At 38.8% G+C, this 18,431-nt stretch overlaps 1 protein-coding gene across 2 annotated transcripts in view; it reads right to left on the bottom strand.

Annotated features, from left to right (window-relative positions):
- Nucleotides 1–16,203, bottom strand: part of GNAI1 (G protein subunit alpha i1) — a 32,484-nt gene extending 16,281 nt beyond the window's left edge. For both annotated transcript variants that reach the window (XM_005526023.3, XM_014255193.2), the window contains exon 1: nt 15,788–16,203. In XM_005526023.3, coding sequence (XP_005526080.1) covers nt 15,788–15,905 — 118 coding nt within the window. In that variant the 5' untranslated portion in view covers nt 15,906–16,203. The remainder of the gene's footprint in view (nt 1–15,787) is intronic.
- Nucleotides 16,204–18,431: the final 2,228 nt, after the last annotated feature.

Here is an 18,431-nt window from a genome sequence, read left to right as displayed (position 1 = left end):
TTCCTCCAACACCACAGCATGAGTGCTGGCACCAAGAGGAGTCACTGAGCTCAGAGGAACAGAGCTAAGGAATAAAGTAGGCCTGACAGCATCAATCTAGATGGCTTAATGCCACCTGTAGCTCATGTCAAAGCAGCAGACTTAGTTTTTTATAAATCTGCAACTTTCTTTACAGAGCAGCAAAAGTTCTCAAGAATCTGAGTGGCCATGAAGTACATTAATATAAACAGAAATCAGAGACACCAGTATAAAAGTCATTTGTTATCTAGACACCTGAAGCATTTATAAACCAAATTAAAAAATCTCAAAATAGCTAATTATGCACTTAAGCACAAATAGTTTAATAGTGACAAAAGTTTAAAGATTAGCTTTATTAATTAAATTACTATAATTTGCTTTGGATTAATATTTTTATTCAAATAATTTGAAGATGGTATATTCCCTGAATTCAACAGCAACTTTAGAGATATTAAGACATATACTACAGCATTTAATTTACATAACCTCATAAAATGTTCTGTTAAAAACTTATCATATTTGATTAACCAAGAATGCCAGTGTCAGGACTAGTTACAGTATAAAAATGTAATTATTTTTGTCATACACTTTGTACTCCATTTTTTGAGTCAGATATGCATGCTCCTCTATGGTGTTAGAATTCCCATGTACCAAACACCTACAATTATCATAAAAGCATTCTCAGTAACATAACCACAAACACCCCTAATACTCATAAAGAATAATTAAGACATTTATTACCTAACGTGAGCTCCTGGAAGGTGCATTCCCCTATGTTATTTAAAGGAAAATAGAAATGGTTGTACTTGGTTTGGATTTTTCCTTTAACTGCACACTGAAATAACTGCAGCATTCCTAATAATCTTTGCAAAGGACATGGGAAAATTTCACCTTACTCATTGTCCCATAATGAAAGGAAATTCATTATTTTTGAACTCCTGAATGCAGAACTATGCCAGCTTTTCTGACAGATATACTTCGTAAAATTTCCTTCTTTATCTCAGCATAAGTTGCCCGTACAGCAAAATGAGAACTAACTTTGGTTTAGAAAGTTTTAGATAGAAGCAAGCAGCATTAAATATTACACATGACAGCTGCATATAAAATGTCAGAGCTAGCTATACTGTCACAACCAAACACTACCTAAATTTAGACAGACTTGATTGTATATTCCTCAATCATCTAGTAAATGATGCTATTTATTGCTTGCTATTTAAATGTGATACTTGATTTCAGATCACTACTGTCAATAATTTGAACATTCTTAGTGGTTCAGTTACTATTTATTTATAACAAAAATATTATTAAAAACACATGACAGTTCTGCTTAGACTGCTAGACAGCAGCATGTAATTTCTGAATTTAAGAGAGTAGTGGGCATTTTTTTGTTCACTTTTAAATGCAAGTCTAAATTTACTGTTAAGTCATTACATTAATGGAAGTTTTAATAACTGATTAGTCCTTTCTTCCCCTTCCACACTTTATATCCTTCATATTCTGCTCAAAAAAGGGCAACAGAACCTACAAAAATCTAAACTAAAGAATTTTAAAACTTTTGTTCACATAGCTGACTAAGAACATAACTTGAATTAAATCTAATACTCTTCCTACACCTGCTTGCCAGAAAGCAGGTAGATATTTATGCTTCATTATGCAGACTGCCAAAGTATGGGAGCAAAGCACATCCAACTTTAATAGCAAAATTTCACATTTTCCCCAGAGATTCCACTATCTGGAATCTGAAGGGTCTTCTGCATCAAAGTTTAATACTCAGGCTCTACCTTCAGATGTCATTATTTCCCAGCTAGTATTGTACTATCCATAGCAGTCATTTACCTGGATCCAGCATGAACTCTGACTGCACTCCATGACTCCAGAGCCAGCACATAAACCCAGGCCTGTGACCAACCCTACTGCACCATGGTGAAGCTGACGCTCAGCTAAATAAGAGGGACTAAGTCCACATTATGGTATTTCTTTCAAAGACAGCTCTCTGCTTTGGAAATGGAAAAAAATCAAAGCATCTTGTTCAAAAGAATCCCCCAAACAATCAAAAAAACACTTAGCAGATCAGTCTTAATGCATCTTCCCATTGAAGGAACCAAGTAATAAGCCAAGCAGAGTTAAAATAAATTTAAGAAACAGCTAAAGCAATATTTGATTCTCCAAGCTGTGTTTGGTCAATTACAGAAAAAAAAATAAATTAAAAAGACTGGCTTGGACTCAATCTTTATTTTATCACAGGGTGATAAAATCATTTAGGTTCTTTTCCAATCTAAATGATTTTATCACCCTATGACTCACTACTAGTAAATTGTAGCAAACACCATCTTAGATTGAATATTCTTTTCCAATTAAGCAAATCCGTGTTTAAAATTAATTGAAACATTTAATAATTTGATTAAAATTAACAGGTAAGCAAAAATGCTACTTTAAAATACTAGAATGTCTCATGATTTTGTATCCCACACACTGCCTACATAGCAAGGATTCCAGAACTACTAATTTCTGGAACAAATGTTTTATGCATCCAAGTACCAAAAACACTGCTTGGAAAGGCTGAGATCTTAACAGTAACATTTCTAACTTCCAACATATTTGCTAACTGTTTACTGAAGAAACCAATTAAATACCAAAATAAAAAGCAAGGCAAATTTCAAGTTCACAGTATCCCTCTCTGGACAAAATTAACTGTCAAGTATAACTATTTCTAATAGAATAAATATACTCCTTGTAATATGAACATGGAAAAAAAACGCAGACTAAATTAAAATAACAAGCATTAGATAATATCTGAAGAGAAAAAATTGGGTTGGCTTTGAATTAGCACCAAATAAGTCAGACTAAGGAACAGAATCCACAAAAAAGTAGAACAGCCTTGTATGTTGCCAGAAGAGAATTCATGTATGGGCAAGAGTAATTAATTTAAAACTTTCAACAGATATTTGCCAGCTTTTCAGCCTGTAGAATAGGACACTGAGACCAGATTAAGCATAAAGACAAATGTGAAATTTAAAATAAAATACATGGACTTGTACAGTTTTGGGTTGAGGTATTGTCAAGTTCTCTCCCCACAACTTTCCTATCCAATTCTGTCAGACACTTGAATTTCACAGTAGAAAGCACAAGCTGGATGGTGCCTGCTTCTCAGCTGCCAAGAGAGGTGCTGGTCACAGCACAAGCTAAATACTCAGTAATTTCTACTCTTTCTGCTAAGGGGTCAGTAATCTCTTGCAAAAACACATGGCTTTGTATCGTGGAAGCATAATCTCTTAAATTTATCACCTTATGACACATTATCAGACAACCGATTAAAATTAGAATGCAAACTGCTAATCAGTGTTACTACACTCAAAATACATCAATGCTTGTACAAGAAACCCACAGTGGAAACTTTGCTACAACACACTCCAGACAGGTTGAAAATAAAATGAAACATTCTCTGAAACCCACACTGCTCTATCTGCCTGAATTTTCTTATTTCATCGACTCCCTTTTTTGAAGTCATCCAACAATAGCAGTTACCTACACCATCTGGTATTATTCTTATTCTGGGGTAGCTGCTGGCCCTGGCAGTTTATGTCCCTTTTCCCCTTCCCAACTGTTCTCATACAGTCAACCAAAGGTAGATAGCACTCATTACTTCTAAGGTGGCAATAATCTTGGAATTTCCACAGCTACTGGAATTTGAATGTGCCAGGAATGTTTCAACAAATTAAGAATCAGTATGATTAGTATCTGGCAGAAAATTAGCCATGTAGTAATAGTGTGAATCCCAGGTTACATCACTGATTCGAACCAGAGAAGTGACAGACACTAAAATTATGGCACTGATTCAGATAAAAGACCTGAAATAATTCTCAAGTTTTCAGTAGCTGCATGCGTAGTCCTACAGAAGTAGTATCATTTACACCCATACACCACTGCCACTATTGTAAATTCCCTAACAAATCAAAAATTAATTACAACTAATTATTTCTTTCCCAGGTCTTCAGTATTGCTATTAGTAGATGTTTAAAATCAACTGTGTACAATAAAATAGTTGATCTATTATACATAAAACCTCATTTAACAGAACTGTTAACATAAAATGTCACCTCGAGAAGCAATCAAGTATAAACTCATGGTAGCATCCTGTATGTTTATTCAGGTCTAGATGTTTAATAGACTGCTCTGAGTTTCTTAAATACCTAGGCTGTAGCTAGAGCAGTGATTAAGCATATAAGCAAATGATAATTAGTTTAGTACTGAAACAATAAGGAGAAAATATGAGTTTATATTCAATATAACCTCTGGAACCCAATGAATTCTAAAAATAAATTTACAGTGAAACAAAGAGGGCACAGACTCCATTTTGCACACCTTAAGGTAACTTTTTTTCACATCTTCATCTTTAGAAGTATGAATTGAGTTTTCAGTTACTAATCTTCAATTAGTGCTTCATATCTTTTTATGATAAAGGTGTTATGAAATGTTATTTTTCCTTAGAATTCAATCATGTGATAAGCAGATACTTTAGCAGAAATTATGTGCAATTTTATGAACCACACAAAATTAAAGACAAGCAGCTTTTGAATACAAATTCTACCTAGCTTTTCAAAAACATTTCTGTATTCCTCAGCTGTTTTAAATTACTAGCTCCTGCTACTGCTACGTAGTAGGAACCCTTCTATCATTTTGTGCATCACTTATAGCATAACTGTACTGGGGAGTTACCTCATCCTAAAGGAGAGCACCAGTACAATGCCAAGTGTCATATTTCAGAAATTTTTTAAGACATTCAAAAGGAAATGTGGTGCCTTGGAATTGAAGCTACTTTAAAAAGACATCCAGAATGTACAATAGATCTCTTAAACACCAGTATCACTGCCTTCGACAAGGACAGTGCCATTGTCATTTTCCCCTTCAATTCAGACAGAGGTGTAGCTTCCTTCCTGTGAAGTGTCAAACCCAGCAGGACCATGACAAGCCAAGAGCCAAAGGTTTGAAAATAAACCTCTCACTTATGCCAGAAATTAAATACAGGTGTGAATGCACCTTTGGAGATGAAAACCACTTGGCAATCATGCTTGCTACCTGACAACTACATGGCACACCACCAGCAGCTGAACATTTGTGGCTTCAGGTTTATCTAAGATGTCAATACTGACACCAGCTTGATCAGAGTACCAGTCGGCTACTTAAATGTATCAAAAGCCAGCACCCACACTACTATCATCCAATATACTTGGGAACTTCTTCAAAATTCAAAGCCCAAAAACTTGCCAGTATTTTGAATGGAACTTCAATATAGCAAATAATTGTCTCCTCTAGAAAACTGAAGAAAGATTTTAATTTGCTACTTAAAATTCAAGTGGCTTTCTTCTTCTGTACAAAGTAGTGTGCTCAGAAACAATTACTGCATAATTTAAAATCATGGTATGACAGAATATGATTAAAGTCCTTCTTGAATATGAGTTTCAGTGGTTATTGTACGTGAGCCCAATCTAGAAGATAAATGCTGACTGCTCCAACAGAAAGAACCAAGTCCTTTATTCTTCCAATGTCTATCAAGAGAGTTATCATCAGTTTTTGCCAAAAGTACAGCATGCCTCATCCAGACCTTCAAATACATATTTAATACACCTTCCAAAAATCTAGAGTGCCTTGACCTTGCTGTCCACAGTGTGGTTGGCCTTCATGGCCTTTTACAGTGCACCATGCTATAAATACGGTGTGCAAAGACAGCAGGTTCAGAGATACCAGAGCAAACTTACTAAGCAGGCTATCAAAAATGCTTTATAAAAAATTCCCCTCTGGAGCAAAGGCATACTTCATGGAGGTTGTTCTGGTAGAGAGATACAACAAAACAACTTGGAATAACAACATATTTTCATTGCAGGCCCCACTTCCAATTCAGAACAACATTACTGTTGCTCTATCTACAATTTTGACAGAACCTACCATCCCAGCTACCTCATTATAACGATGTAACCATGCAGAGTTGGGACAATCAGAAAACTGTGAGTGCATTTCTATCAAAGCAGGAAAAAGATCTCACACGTATCTCTACTGATTTTATTCAAAGCTCTACTTGTAACGTAACACCAAGGCATTAGTTGCAAACGTGATAAATGGGTACTGTCACAGTTTATACCAGGGAAAATGCAATTACATTAAAAGCTGTCCCATTATTGTAGAAGCAAAGCAGTAAACTTCAGTTCATGTAAATTTTCAGTATTCATCCCCACCTAACTTAAAAGTGTTTCTCATCCTGTAGTTCAATGACTAAGATCTACAAAAATAAGGAGAATAAGCATATTGATAGCTGACCTAAATTCACTTCAATGTCTCCAACTCCAAGATAACTTGAATGGACTTAAAGTGACAGAGATTAAAATGTTAAGGATCCTAGACATCAGTGAACGATTTCTTTCAAATACAAGTATTTTCTTAAGTCCTATTTGTATTTGAAGCAAGAAAGAAAATTAATGACCATAGTCAACCTTCTTTTTTGCTATATGCACGTACATTTTGCATACAAAACTACCCTCAAGTAGGGTAAAAAGTACTTAATATATATATATATATGTATGTCTTTTTTGGGATTTTGATGTTGTTTAAATAGAATTTGTATTTAACCGGTCTCATATTAAACAGACAGCTTTGAAGTATATAAAAATGTCAGCCTCCTCCAAGACAGTTGCACCCAATAATCCCAGAAGCAAGGAGTAAGACAGACACCTACCTAAATAGCAGCCAACATGTTAGGCTTCAAACAAGTATGCAAGCAAAAGCTGATGTAACCTAGCCGCAAACACTTCTATGACCCAGAGCAGCAGACAGAAAATAACATAAATAGACCCTCATCAAGGAATTAGAGGACAGCGTTTGCTAGCTAACACTGCAGCCCTAAAGCATATTAGAAGGGATCCATGTCAATGATTTGAGAGCTTTATGCTTAAGTATTTATATGCTTTAGAATGCATATAAAGGTTTTGCCAAGAGTTTACCAGATTTATTAAGGATCTGCATACAGCTGAGAAATCCACTTTCAAAATGCTTCAAGAAATATTTAATGCATCAAGAATACAGACAGCACTTCAGTGAGACTTCACAACTTATTTTCAGTCCACCACTGTATAAAACATTATTGGTAGACATGAAGTCAAAAAGATTCAAAATAACATTTCTTTAAATAAAATCTATAAATAATCAAAACAATTGTCTGGTTTACTCTCAATTTGTTTATTGCAAGACCCGCGTCTCCAGTAATAGAAAGTTTTAAAATCGCATTCCAACACTTAATTCACACTGTATTCTATTTTAATATTACTACAACTTTACTGTTGCCTCCATTCTCTACTGTTTGGACACGGGACTGGCAGTACTTCTCGCCCACCTGCATTCTTCACCAAGAACTGCTAGGTAGGAGAGGATTCTTCCTAGCCAAGCCTACAACCTACTAAACAGAAGAGTATGAAGAAGCACAGATCTGATACTCTCTGGACTTGGAATGAAAAGAAACTCCTACCTCTAACTTGCAATCAGCACATTCCTTAAGGTAGGCTGTCTCTGCCTCCTATTGTAGCAAGTAAGTCTTAAAAAAGTGAGGTTTGAATAGTTTAATGTGTCTACCAAGTGGACCTTGCAGGTGAACACAATTTCACGTAATTCCTAATTCATTTCTACTGTGAACTGTACACAGAAGTACAGAAATTGAAAGCCTCCTATTCTGCACCCATTTTCCCCTCCTGCTACTCAGCATTTCCAGTACTCCATCTGCATCCAGCACATATCTCTGTTCCTCATCATGCTTTGAGTCAGGTCCTCATCAGACCATTATGAAATATCAGTTGAATTGATCACTCTAGCAGCAAACGAAGTCCAATCAGGACAGCCAGTTTGACTATTCAACCAGCAAAGAACTGAACAACGCATTTAAAAGTGACAGGGAGAGGGTAAAGCTATTCAAGCCAGATGCTGCAAGAGCGCTTTCCTTTTTAGCAAGGCAGAGCTTCTAGAATAGCTCTGCTGCTTGTAAGATAACATCCACTGCTTATTTCCAGCATTCCAATACAGATTTAGAAAGTAGGCAAGACTCTCTTGAGTTTTACTGGAAACCATTAAAACACCCAGAGATTCAGAATATCCTTACAACTGATTGACAAAAACTTGCAGTATGATTCAAATACCTACAACAGCTTCACCCACGTAAAAAACCCAAAGTCGTATGCAAAAAATTATTTGATGAACTTTGCAAAAGGAAGATGTGATTACAGGTAGCCATTTGATTGCAACAGTACTTTCAATTCAAGAAACAGGTCATATAAAATTCTAGAATATTAATTATAAACCCACTTCACATTTTCAACAGGAATTTTCATTACAGTACATTGATTACTTCTATAAAAACAATCTGCTTAGAGCAATGATTGTAAAGACCTCCCATCCATTCTGGTTGCCTAGATACTGTTATATTTCACTAAAGATTTAATCAGGTACCTTTGCTAAGTATATTACTCACTACAAAAGCAGCACTACATTTCTATTAGAATATTTGAAAAAGTAATAAAGTCTGGCCTATTTCATAAGTTGAAGCACAGCATATTTGAATGGTGCTGATTCCTTTAAATAAGTTGCTTCACAAAAAGAATTTTCTAATTTCAGTATCAATTTTATAGGTACATACAACATTGAAATTTACAAATATTGGTAAATATAAATACAAAGTACCCATATAAACATACATCTATAAGTCAACACAGCAACTTGATTATCAAGTTAATACCAAATCATACCAGAGGTGCTCTTGTTTAAAGCTTCAATGACCCTTCAATTACCAAGGCCAGAAAACTAATCTACTTGCTTTTAACATGTTTAAAAAAGCTCTTATTTAAAGAACTGGTTCTTAACTGCTTTTTGTCAATTAGCCCCATCAGAGATACTGAAAGAATTATACCAAAAGTAACTTTTAAAAAATAACACAGAAATATGTTTCAAAAGAAGAGGTAGTCAGCAATTGAACCAAAATGAAACAAAGTCAAAATCTAACTTCAACAGGTAACACACTTTGAAATCAAGGATTGGTGCATATGGGAATCTGTGACTCGAAGTGATACTTAGGCCTATAAATTTTAAGCTATAGATAACTCCAGAGACCTTGAAGTTGGCTCCACAGCTTTGCAAACTCTAAGGGAAACCTGTGATGATGGGAAGCATCTTCCAAATCTTCAACTGTAATATTCCTTACACCTGTACTGTAAAAGACTATGAGCAGCCACAAATAAGGGTAATTAATCTACAAAAATCACTCCTTTACTTCCCATCTTTACTAAGAAATCTTATTTTGTCTTGTCTACTCCTACTTAATGGTCAAGGAGAACAAATGTTTAGTAATAAGAGGAGTTCAAATCTCTTATTGCAGAAGCATACAGTCCTGGTACACAAAAGTGGCTCAGCAAAACCAGTTTATTTTTGTCCTAATAGTCTAATTTCAAAATTTTAGTTGTCCTTCCACTCAGAAATGTCAATTAGTTAAGCCACTTAAAAAACTGGACTTCTGAGAGTGAAAAGTTTTGAGTGTGAAAAATCCAAAGTTCTGATATTTCCAGCTACTATATATACCTTACCAACTTCAATACTTTGTGGATAGAAAATCTCTCAGGTAAAACCAACCAAGTTCCATTTATAGAATAACTGTGCAATTTACACAAAGCATGAGGTTACAGCAGAGCACTGAGTAAACAAGGGGAATAAATAGAACAGCAAACCTAGGTAAAAGCTGGACAGTAAGTAAGATTCAGAACACAAAGTTTTTATTAATACAGGTTCTCCTATACATGTCTGGGGAAAAAAAAACTCAAACTTTTAATAGCTAATTATCTAGTCAGTTAAGATCTTTACTTCAGTGTTTCCATGGCAAAAAACCTCACCCTCACGCTTAACAGAACATCTTAAATACCTCTTTTCTACATCCAGTTTTGCTGTACCACAACATTTGCCAGATAGCATGTTACAGGAAATACAGCAGACATCCATCAGCTAGACAGAAAAACTGACTTCAGAATTTTATGCCCTCTGAGCCAGACTCATGGCTTGGTTTCAAATTATTTAGCCAGACTTTAGGATGTGCTGGCTACTCAATTATTCCTCCTCAGAGGACCAAAACAACTAAAGGGTAAAACGTAGCACCAAAAGAACAACCCACTTTGGCAATGTAAGTATATAAATCACTACAGCCTAACTGCAGCACAAAGCGCCAAGTTCAAGTTGTGCCAACACAACTATGCAGGGAGCTGTACTGTAAAGTCTAGTTCTGATGCCAGTTAAAAATAACTTCACAAAAGGAGGCTAGCTGAAACACACAACCACTTCAGAAATATAATCCACAGGACAGAATAAACTGTCATCTATGACAATGATGATACAACAAACTGTGCTGCCAAAAAAACAGTAGGAAGGTACTAATTACAATATAGTGTATTAAAAAATTTATGTGTGGTCTTGAGGTACCACTGCTGCTGGGAGTGGACAGTTTACCAAAAAGTACCTTATTAGAGCCTCCAGTTCAGAAGGGGGGGAAAAAAAAAAAGAAGCAGCAGCTTTATATATGTTTTTGAATGAAAAGTTGAAGAAAAATAATTTCTCAAGCTTAAAATGTTTTCTGACTCTTAAAATGTTAAAAAAAAATCCTTAATACCTGGTACAACACAACTAATTTTTATGTATCTATAATTAGACTTTTTAAACAAGATTTTACAAAAGCAAAGTCACTGATACTAGTATCACAAGATGGCACAATGCAGCTTCTCTTTAACCCTTTCCAAAACAATATGTACTTAAGCAAATTTTGTCTTAAGAATGTTAAAGAACTAAAATAATTATATAATCATAATAGTCATTTTATAAAGTGACTTCCAAAAAGAAGAAATACGAGGCAACAGAAGACCTGAAATCTCTAAAGATAATTTGCATTAAAGTCTATACACACATTAAAGACCAATATTATGATGTTGCAAACTTTTACACCAATATTCAAATAGATGGAGACAAGCATAAAAGAACTCACACTGCAATTGTACAAACACAACCATAACTAAATGGGTGTGCTTTCTGCACATCCCTGAGTCTCCTTTCACAAATGCAAGGGGGATTATTGCACTATGAGAATCTAGTCACTCAACATAAATAACATCCTGAATGGCAGAGTCCAACTGTACCATACTAAAATGCAAGAGACCTCCTCGTTTAGAACTCCTGCTAAATCTAAGGAGACAGGCAGGAATGGGGAGGTGGGGGTGTTCACAATAACATGAACAAGATCAACAAGCGAAAAACCAAACCCTAACATTCAACACTTCTCTTAGGTATCACAAATCAGTTTTTATATAAGAGGCTAACTTTGTAAGCATCTGCAGATAGTTGTCTCTGAAGGCATGACAGGAAATAGTTTGTTAGAAATGTTTTAGACTAGGCTGGTATAGTTCATGAAGATAAGGTCAACATCTCCAAAATGTGCAATACTCGTTTGTGAGAAAAAGGCTTCTTTGAGAGCTCCTTAAGTTCAGACTTCTAAAGTCCTGACTGCAAGTGTGGAGAAAAAGAATATTCTGGAGGAAAGGCAAGAGAAGTAATGGTACAAACAGCATAAATCTATTTTATCTGTCCAATGTGCAACAGGGTCTGGGAGAAGCTAGGTACTTCTGCCAAGCACTGTGAAGATAATGCTGCTGAGAAGATGAGTATGCAGCAGGAGTCAGTTTGGCTGTGCAGACAAAAAGATCTAGGTCTGGAACAAAAGGAAAGCAAATGGAAAAAGATGTCTGAGATGTGAAGAATTAAAAAAACAATTAAATGGAATTGTTCTAGTTAACATCTTAAGCAACAGGAAGCTGAAATGGAAAAGATTAAATGCAGCACTGCCTGAAGTTAAATGTCACTTATCTTTAAGAACATGACATGCACACATTCCAGTATGAATCACAAGGTTCTATTCAGGAACAGAATAGTGGCTCTGCTAGTCATGAAGATGAAGGTATCCATTGAACTTAAATCTACAACTGTGATTATCCAGAAAGGGCACAAACAATGACAACTGTCAAACACATGCGACTTCCCGGATCCCAGGACCCACTCCTAAAGAATGTTTAAGACATATCTATTGCCTTTTTCATCCAAGATACAAAGAATCTTAACACCAAATTTGCTATGTTAGGTGAAGGATGCGATAATTCAAAAGACAAAGTGCTAATCCTGTAAACTTATGGTGCCAATTTGAATGTATTCATAAAATCTAATGAGTTTAACCTCATACCAGGAGGCATTCTACCAAATTGGGTACTGCCTGTTCTCCCGCTATTGGCATAAATTCAGTCCTACGTGCTCTAGCTAATTCAACAGAAATGTACTTGCAGATGCACACCTGACCAGGATCATGTGTCTATTAAATTCAGCCCACAGACCCATCACTCAGAATCACCACTTCCCAGCATGAGTAGAATTACATTCATCCTGCAAGCATCACTAGAATTTTTATTTGTTGAATATTAAAAGTTAGGATGAGGAACCATGGAAGAAAAAGCCAACTTGAATCTACTATTTTCTCTGCCTGCAAGCCAGCCAAAATATAAACTGCTGTTCCAAAATCTTACACTGAGTATATGAGTTTATCTGTTTAAAAAAAACAATAGAAAATACAAGAAAAGAAAATATTACTTCAATTAGAACACAAGTTTAGGAACTGTCAAGTTCCTAAATAAACAAATAAACTTCTTAACAAAAAGTATGCACTTTTGTATGTTGAACTTTTGGTGATGGCCAATATACTATATTGCACTTATAATTTTTGTTGAGTTCTCATGAAACTTAAGTATTTCTTTCTTATACATTGATTGAAAATAGTACCAAAGTAAATGAACTTGTTTACGTAATGGTTTTAAAAGAAAATCATCAAATCCCATGTTCATCCAAACAAGCATTTTCCATCTGGCTTACCAACTACAAGCACAAATTCAGCTTACTTCTAAGAACGATAGTTCTCAGACATTTTCCAGGAAAGGCTCTCATGCTGTTGGGATAGCACATTGAAGTGCATAGAATTACAAGGTTAAAACAGATATACATAGATAATGTGTAGAATCCAATATTTTTTATTCCTAATACCTGCATTCCAAATTTTATGAAGTGATGAACCAATTTACAGATATGACAAAAGAACTCAGATAATCCAATTCAATAGTACTTTCTACAGATTAAATATATCTGCTTATTCCTAGAGAAAGGACAACAAAAAATAAAACTAGCATGGATCAGTGATATTGTTCACAGTGATGGTGCAGGTACAGCAATGTCACATCTCTCTCAATTAAATCCCTGCAATTTCCTGTTCTTTTTTTAAAAAAAAAACAAAACTAGGAAAGCATGTAATAGAAGAAATTAAATTTCCAGTCTAGAAATAGACTGATTTTATGAAAACATCTTCTTTCAATTGAGCATTCTAGCTCAAACTTCAGTAGGATTCTGTAATCACCATGCAAAAATAAAATTTTTATATATGCTGGAATTAATCCAATTTATTGGGTCAATAATAATAATAATGATATGTTTACTGCTACATGACCTTTTCCTACATAAGCAAGGTGTTTCAGATGCCTCTCACACATTGCATTTTCCTGGCAGCAGACCACAATTTGTACTTTTCCTTTTATTCCAGTATCTTTTTAGCAGAACAAACCCATAAATAGATGTAGGAGTACAACCGAGTAGATGATAAACTATGACATGTGGGTGGAACAAGCAATTGGGAAAGTGAGTGGTGAGAAGAAAGTGACTCTAGTGGAAAAAACTTTAAATACTTTTGCCATCAGATAAAGAATTCACATCACATTCAAGACATCTGACAGACTTGCAAGGAAGAGGAAGGGAAAAACTTTCATTCCAAAACATGTGAAATATATACATGCATCTGTGGGTATATGCACAAAACCTCATCCAGAGTTCCCTAAACATTTAGGTAATCATTATTTAAACTATCATCCCAGCAGTGGTCCCAGAAGAAGCCAGGCTGCCAGCCTTCACAGCTCCTTTTAGTAGGGGAGAGGGAAATGCTAACCCAAGTGAGCTGCTGCTCAGAACACCATGAGAGCCCACATGTATTGGACCATTTGCTCCATATTCTTAGATCTCATGACAGCCCAGCACAAAGGCTTTCCAGTGTTAGAAACAGAGAATTTACGAAATTTAAGCTCATAACATAGGACTTAGTATGTAAGAGCATTAAAATAGTGACAAAATCCATTCTTAAGTTCAAAGCATCTTTAAACAGACGTCACCTATATCCAAGACTCATGATGAAAAATTACAGGCACTACAAATTCCATACAGAACAGCAAAACACTGAAAATTAATTTCAAATGCTTTGCCATACGACACAAATTGTTACCTTGCCACTTTTTAAAACTGGAGTAATATCAGCAGTATTGCTATTAACACCGGAAAACCTTTCTGTACAACAAACCGAGGATTCCAAAGGTGTTCAGGACTAGGCACAGTACCAGCCCAAAACCTAACAGATTTAGGTTTCCACTAATAGGCTTCCACTTCCTGGAAAATAATTAAAGCTTTTGTTTCTGGCTTATCTCACAAGTTAAATTTTAAATCTAGAAAACCATTTTGGTTCTTTGTTTTTCCCATTCTAGGTTTGCTTCATTTCTTCATCTACAATAAAAGTTTCTCAGTCTTTTGTCCCTTTCTGGAGCCATCTTAGAATTTAGCAACAGAAAGTTATTTAAGAGGTCTACTACGTTTGTAGTGAATAGAGCACTGCAGGAGAGCAAAATCGATGTCGAGGGGAGTGAGAAATTGTGCATCATTTAAAAAATTTGCCCAAAACATCACCTCTGAGAGGGAGGCTGCAACTCAACAGCCTTTAACTTGCTCTTAGAAGGATGCAGTCTGGTTTAGCTATACAGAATATACTGCAAAACTTCCTACGTTAATTCAATGCAGTCTTGCAGCATTCAGCTGTCCTCAGTCTACAGTAGTTTTAGTCCTATACAAATGTATTCTAACTAAAATGCTCACTTTCTTTTCTCCTGTAATTTTTAAAATAACCTTACCTTTACACACAAGGATATCTTAAAATATACAAAAAGTCAAGCTTCAAGTACTTTGAGCAAAACTGAAGAACACACGATGGTACACTGTAAGTTGTTATATTACACACATAGTAGATCCATCAAGGTGGTATTTCTTGGTTGTAAGATCTCAGAAACATATGCAAGTTCCACAAAATTTAAAAAAAAACCGAAAAAACTAATACACCATAAAGTTAAATGTTGCTTTGCCTTTTGTTCTTTTGACACTTTCCTATACTTTACTCTCACAGCAACAGTTAAGGAGTTATTCGGGTCTACAAGAAAAAATTAAGAATAAATATCCCCAACGTAACGTATTTCCTTTCTTTCAACAGAGGAACAGAGAATCCAGGTTAAAAGTTTCAGGCGTTATCCCCTTCCTATGAAGTCAGGGCCAGGACAGCCCACGCCGTGCCGCTTCCCCGGGCCGCTACCTCCAACCCATCAAGCAGCCGAGGCGCCCACCTGCTCCTGCTGTGCCTTCCGCAACCCCAAAACTTCTGAGGGGCCCCGAGCACGTACCCCGGGGTCCGAGGGCAGCACCGCCCCTCTCTCAGACCGCCGGGTTCCTATAAAAGTATACCCCTCGGCAGGCGAGAGAACATCGCGGGGCGGCTGCCTCAAGAGGAGCCTCCCCTCACGGCGTCCCTTACCTAAGAGGAGCAGCTTGACCTCCCTGGCTGCCTTCTCGCCGTCCTCCCGCAGGTTTCTGTCGATCATCTTGCTCCTCTCCACCGCCGCCTTGTCCTCGGCGCTCAGCGTGCAGCCCATCTTGGGAGGGGGCTGTTTGGTTCCGCCGGGAGAAGTGAAGCAGGGAGCGGCGGGGTTCGGCGCCGGGAGAGGCGGGGAGGCGCTGAGGAGGGAGGGGGAGCGAGCGCTCCCCGCTCGCTCTCTCCGTCCCCCGCTCCCTCACCTGGGGCGCAGCGGCGTCGCGGGTACCGCACGCCGGGTTCGCCTCGGGGCCAAGACGGGAGGCAGCGAGCGGGGAGGGGCGCGGGGAGGCTCGGTCGGGGGAGCGCGGAGCGGGGGCAGCGGGGCTGCGGACGGGCGGACCGAGGCCTCACACCGGGGCCGCCGCTCCCGCCGCCGGCCCTGGGGCTGCTGCGCGCGCGGCACCGCCCCCGCCCCGCCGGAGGCGCGCGACCGCGCGCGCACCGCCCACGCCGGGAGGGGAGAGAGGAGGGGCGCGGGCGCGGGGAGCGCGTGCACGGCGGGAAGTGCGGCGGGCGCGGCCGCGCGTGCGCACGGCGGCGGCGAGGCGTGTTGGGGCGGGGGGCGGGATGGGGGGGGCGCAGCGGGAGCGGAACGTAACGACGTAAACGAAACAGGGGCACGGCGGGATCCGAACGTCAATGGGGCTGGAAACGGGGACACGGCGGGAGCGGAACGCGAACGGGGCTGGGAGCGGCGCGGGCTCCGGGCACCTGTCAGGGTGGGGCTCCAATTTAAACTGCTCGCGCGCGGGAGGTTCCATTGCTCGGCGGGGCGGGGGAGCTCCGGGCAGGGCTGTACCAATGGGTACCCCGGGGGGTTTGCAGGAGCCGAGCTCCTCGTCCCCTCCCGCGCAGTCCCCCTGTCCCGCTGTTGGGATCCAGGGAAGCACCTCGGGGCCCAGCCCCGCCGGCGCTGGGTGCTGCCTCAGCTTTCGAGAGGGGCAGTAGCAGGGCTGGCTCTTACAGCAGTACTTCACCCCACGAGCCCAAAGCCAAACGAACCATCCCACCTCACGGCTCGAGGCTGCTCACGTCACTCTCTTTTCCTATGGACCTTATTTCATCCATGTATACGAGTATTTAAGTGGGGGAGGGTGTGCCAGGAGCATGGAGCCGGGCTGCTCCCGGTGGTACCAAGCAGCAGGACGAGAGGTAAGAGGAGGAAATTGGTGCACACATCGTTCTACCTGAACATGAGAAAGAGCTTCACTGTGCAGTGACTGAGCACTGGAAGATTGCCCAGAGAGGCTGTGGAGCCTTCCTCATGGAGGTACTTCAGCACCATTTGGATGCAATCCTGGGCCATGTGCTCTGGGATGACCCTGCTTGGGCAGGGAGGTTGGAACAGATGCCCCACTGTGGTCCCCTCCAACCTGACACTGATTCTCTGCCCTATCCCAGAGCTCAGGCTTGGGGCTGTCTGTACATCTGTGACCTGTTAGAGCTTGTTTTATGATTTGTTTTGCTCTTTAATGTAAAAACGCTAAGAAAACTGCAATGTTTACAAGTGTTTCCTCACCATGCACATGTTGCGCTGTGTGGATTGCAAAAGAAAGACCCCGATTAAGATTACCCGATAATAGGATCACAAATGAGCAAATGAGTTTGAAGTGACCTCGGGATAATCCAGCCCAAGGTCAGCTGAGCTGCGGTATGACTGGGACCCACCACCCCGACTGTGAGCACTGATGGGGTGAAGCAGTGATTTCACTGAAATTCATAGATAAAACTGTGCACAGCCGATAAAACTTTGTGAATCTCGGGAAAAGCTTCAGTAAAAACATAAGGCACAAAAGCCTACAAGGCAAATCTGTTTCATTAAGATTCATCATTCCAGTGAGTCCTTAGGATTTTTTGTTTCTATAGAATCTCAAGAACTTCTGCCCCCAGAATGAGCTCAAAAAGAGCAGCATTTTACAGCACAGAAGGTGTTTTAGCATTAGAGTGCAAAGACTTTAAGTCAGACACAGCTATTACTATACTAAGCAAATTAAAAGGCTTTTTTCCTGTAATGCTCAATGGAAAAGTGTATCAAATGTTCTATTTTTATTGAATGTGTTGGCTTTTCTTCTTTGCAGGGGTCTTTGGATGCTGACAATGAATAAACCATAAGTAATGGTGTAAAAAATGAAGTAGATAACACCCAAACTATAACTTAAATATTTTTCATGTCTTCTGGTTGGCAGGCATGCTCTCAGCCCTAGCAAAGGATGGTATAGAATTCTTTCCTGAAGAAATCCCAAAAACCATCAATTCTCAAGATTTTGTAAGATCTCTTAGATATTTCATTTGGCCATCTTAATTGTCCTGCTTCTAGGACAGCCTTTAATTCTAGGAAAATGCCAGGGCACCTGAGAGGCGTCTCTTTCTTCTCTACTCTCCTGAGTTGTTCAGGTGCTTAGTCCATTTTATGTTCTCTTGGGCAGACTTCCACCCTGGTACTGACTGTTACAAACCAGTCCATCTCACATATGGAAACCTAGTCTTTTTTCAGGGTTCCTGGCCTCTCCTGTGGTAGAGGGAGCAAAGTCAACTGCTGCTCAGGACAGAACAGAGTTAGCAGAGATGAAAATTAATAAGCTTA

The sequence above is a fragment of the Pseudopodoces humilis genome, chromosome 5, assembly GCF_049639895.1.
Source record: "Pseudopodoces humilis isolate 2021_Gansu_Grassland_sample_001 chromosome 5, ASM4963989v1, whole genome shotgun sequence".
Taxonomy (NCBI): Eukaryota; Metazoa; Chordata; class Aves; order Passeriformes; family Paridae; genus Pseudopodoces; species Pseudopodoces humilis.
The sequence above is the reverse complement of the archived record's forward strand: the minus strand, read 5'-3'. Positions and strand labels throughout refer to the sequence as shown.